Consider the following 4,101-nt stretch of genomic DNA (forward strand, 5'->3'; position numbering starts at 1 on the left):
ACAACCAATTCACATCTTTCACCTGTTCTTGAAAGACTTCTTGTGTTACAGCCACAATAGTTCTGCCTTCCTTCAAATCTGCCCTGAGTTTGAGAGGAAACATTCTATTGCTGGTCATCTGCACCTGTGCAATGATCTTCTTACTTGGAGGTATGTCTCTGATAGTACACAAATCATCTTTGAAGAACACGTTGTAACCTTTGTTCATGAGCTGTCCAATGCTCAAAAGATTACATTTCAGACCAGGTACATAGTATACAGCTTGCACAGTCATCTGTTCTCCATTTTTTGCTCGAATATTGACACTGCCCTTACCCTTGACAGTTATCTTATCATCAGTCCCTGTTGTTACCTCAGATTTCACATTTTCATCCAGATTGGCAAACATTTCAATATTTCCAGTCATGTGATTACTACAACCTGAGTCTAAGAACCAAAAATCATCTTGTTTGTCTTGTGCTATGTTACATGTTAACAGCACATTCTTTGGGTTCTTATCTTCTTCATTTGCAAAATTAACATTCTGCCTATTGTTCATGTCATTTTGTTTTTTCTTGCATTCATTGGCATAGTGTCCAAATTTTTTACAATAATGACATTGGACTTGGGATTTGTCATACCTTTGTCCATGAGCTTGCTGTTTGCTTGAACCTTCAGCTTGGTTCTGATTGCAGCTTCTTCCGCTTGTGCTAGCTGGATAATTTCTGCCTCTGTTTTGGCTTCTTCCACGACCTCTGTAATTTGCTCTGCCTCTACCTCTTCTTTGGCCAAAAGACATCTGAGTCTTGAATGCTTGCTCAAAAGAGAAATCTGTTCCTCTACTCAGTCTGTGTTCATGAGACAACAGAGAAGCACTCAGCTCATCTACCGTGAACTGTGAGAGATCTTTTGTTTCTTCTATTGCCACCACAATAGATTCAAACCTTGAGGGTAAACATCTCAAGATTTTCTCTACAACCCTTCTATCTTCAAGAATCTCACCATGAGATCTTATCTGGGTTATCAATCCAATAACCTGAGTGAAGAATGAATCTATTGTATCAGATTCCTTCATGCTGAGATTTTCAAAGTCTCTCCTCAACATCTGCAACTTTGCAGTCTTCACCTTCTCCATGCCTTGATAGACAGTTTGGAGAATATCCCATGCCTCTTTGGACTTTTTTGCTGCTGCAATCCGCGGAAAAACACTTTCATGTACTGATTGGAAGAGGAAAAAGAGGGCTTTGGCATCCTTCTTTCTGTCACCCTTCAATTGGTCTCTTTCTGCTGCTGTCAAAGCAGCCAGTGCTGTTGCATCTGCAGGTTCAGCATAACCTGTTTCAACCAGCTCCCATATTCCTTGAGAAGCAAACAATGCTTTCATTGTTATGGACCAATAACTGTAATTTTTCCCATTAAACTGAGGCAGTTGGGGATTTGTCAAACCTGTTCCAGTATCTGCCATCTTAACCTGTACTGGTAAAGAAAAGATACTGACTGTATTTTTAAAAAACAAGCAAAAGCTTTCTCTGCTGAAAAATCTGCTCAACAAACTTCTTACAGCTCCTACAGTGAAAAACAATCTCTGTTTTTGACTCACTGAGTGCCTAGACTAGCTCTGATACCATGTTGGAATTTTCTGATAAATCCCATAACAAACAGACAAAAATCGCACTCTGTTTTTACACAGAAAAAACAGAAAAATTCGCTTGCTGGAAACTGTGTTTCAGCAACACAGTTTTTTTTCAGTTGCTGAAACAGGTGTTTCAGCAACGGTGTTTCAGCAACAGGAAATTTTGTCAGTTGCTGAAACAGGTGTTTCAGCAACGGTGTTTCAGCAACGTAATTTTGACGTCAGGTAATTTTTGAGTTACGACGTGTTTCAGCAACGCTGATCGTCGTGTTTCAGCAACGGTGACGGTATAACAGCAACAAGAAAAAATTTAACTTGTATTTATCAAAATAAACTAACTGTTACAGATTTGTCTTCCTCATACAGAGGGAATTTCAAAACTTCTATTGCTGAACATCTACTTCAGAAATTCACTAAGGAACGATTCTGTTCCACACAGATGAACATAAAAAACAAATTACATTCAAATTTCTGCACTGCTGTGCATTTCACTCTTCTGAAATTATTCTTCTTCCTCTTCACCCTGCTGCGTGCTTTCCTCTGCTCTGCGTGATTCTTCAGCTGCTGCTGCTGCTTCTTCTAACATTCTAACATTAAAACAGAACTGTTGTGCGGTATTTATATGCTGAAAAATATCTGATTAAAACAATAAACTATTACAAAATATCTTCTAATGTTTATCACTGAATTTATTGCAGCAAGGCGGTGATGCCTTTATCAAAATCAAGTCGGCTGTCTGCAGGGGAAATCAGCTGAAGCTTTAATGCATATTTATGTGCAAAAATATCAAAGGCGACTTTGCTGCACCGAACACCTTTAACATTTACTGCAAATCAGATTCCTGTGCAGCTGTTCATTGTTGCAGTTGGAATTAAATTCCAACAACCACATGCACACGACTTTCAGAACTCGAGGAAAGGTTGTGGACATTTACCAACTTTACTTTGAAATTCATTTAAATAGTAAAACAATGTCCAGGAATGTCATATGACAGGCTTTACAAGATTATTAAATACCACGTTCCATCAGGAAACTTCTCATCGAACATCCTCATCCCCTAAACCTCTCTCGAGTCTCGACTGCTATAAATATCAATCATATGTGACAAACTTATACAACCCAGTTCGGCTTCTCGATCTCTTTACTGCCGAAAAAAGGATGGTCAGTCTTGCAGGGATGTCTTTCATCTCCAAGTTATTGCTTTTTTTGATTGCTGGCAGCATTTGTGCTGCAAATCCATCAGCTGCTTCATACTATAAATCCCCACCTCCGAAGCCATACCTTTACAAATCTCCTCCTCCTCCATCTCACATTCCATCTCCAATCTATTATAAGCCGCCCCCTGCACCCACACCCAAGCCCCCACTAGTGGAGAAACCACCACCCGTACATAGCAAGCCTCCTCCTAAGGCGGTGCCAGTTTCTCCATACAAGTACAAATCTCCACCTCCACCACCAAAATCATGGCCAACTCCTGTTCCTCCCCACCATGAACACCACGAGCACCATAAACACCATGAACCTTCTCCAGTGACCAAACCACCGAAAGCTGCTCCATCCCCACCAGAAAAACCATACGGATACAAATCTCCACCTCCCCCAACCTACGCAGTAAGCCCTACTCCTCCCAAAGCAGTACCTACATTTCCCCCTCCACATCCCAAACCACCAGTCTATCCCTCACCACCCGCACATCACTACTCGTACAAGTCATCTCCACCGCCGCCATACTAGATTCTGCAAAGGGTACTGAGAAGGTACGTTATTGTTGTTTATAAGCATTATCTGATTGATCTTCAATATTTTTTCCATGATACATGGTTTCATGCCATTCTGTAGAATGTTTGTGTCCGTCAGGGTTGATTGATTATTCCAAACAACTTTCTAGGGTTTACTGCTGCTAGTAGAGATTGTTGTTTGCGTTATATTTATATGTTTCTTGATGTGTATGGATTAACTGCATTGCAGTCGTGTATTTACTTGCAGATGAATAGAGATTTAGAGGGAGACAATGAAGAAGATGGATCTATGATATTTTTACCAGTAGACGCTGTTCAGCAGCTGAGAGTGCTGAGCTGGATCTCCACCTGAACTTTACCTTCTTCTCAACAATAATGTCATTTTGCTATTTCTGTAATAAAATCGTTTGGGTGTGAGAGTATTATAAAATCTTGTGACGGTGTAAGGAAATATATATGGTTCATTTCAGCGGCCAAAGAGTTTCGTATTTTATTGATTTAGGTAAAAGGGTTTGCCGTATGGAAATCTAAGGAAAGAAATAACTAAAATAAAACAAAGTGATGTATACTTGATTCAAAGCAAAGGTTCGCATAGATTCTCCCACGGGCCCTGTTTTCTATTCTCAATCGCATGCTAATATTTACTTATAATAGTCATTGTTAACTGAAAATATAAATCACGAAAATAATTACACTTTATTTTAAGTCAAATCAACATCACGTAATAAGGCGACTGACGAGATGGAGGAT

At 39.7% G+C, this 4,101-nt stretch overlaps 1 protein-coding gene across 2 annotated transcripts; it reads left to right on the forward strand.

Annotated features, from left to right (window-relative positions):
• Positions 1-2,688: 2,688 nt before the first annotated feature.
• LOC149147687 (uncharacterized) lies at positions 2,689-3,820 on the forward strand. Of its 2 annotated transcripts, none has more exons than XM_089440537.1 (2): positions 2,689-3,369; positions 3,581-3,820. In XM_089440537.1, exon 1 carries the CDS (start codon positions 2,771-2,773, stop codon positions 3,344-3,346), a length of 576 nt encoding a protein of 191 aa, XP_089296663.1. In that variant the 5' UTR covers positions 2,689-2,770; the 3' UTR covers positions 3,347-3,369; positions 3,581-3,820. The 2 variants fall into 2 exon arrangements, with proteins under 2 accessions (XP_089296663.1, XP_089296662.1); XM_089440536.1 differs by having other exon boundaries at positions 2,693-3,369; positions 3,599-3,820.
• The last annotated feature ends 281 nt before the right edge of the window (positions 3,821-4,101 follow it).

The sequence above is a fragment of the Pinus tabuliformis genome, chromosome 9, assembly GCF_031772625.1.
Source record: "Pinus tabuliformis cultivar Carrire ecotype Pingquan chromosome 9, CPIR1, whole genome shotgun sequence".
NCBI classification, from domain to species: domain Eukaryota; kingdom Viridiplantae; phylum Streptophyta; class Pinopsida; order Pinales; family Pinaceae; genus Pinus; species Pinus tabuliformis.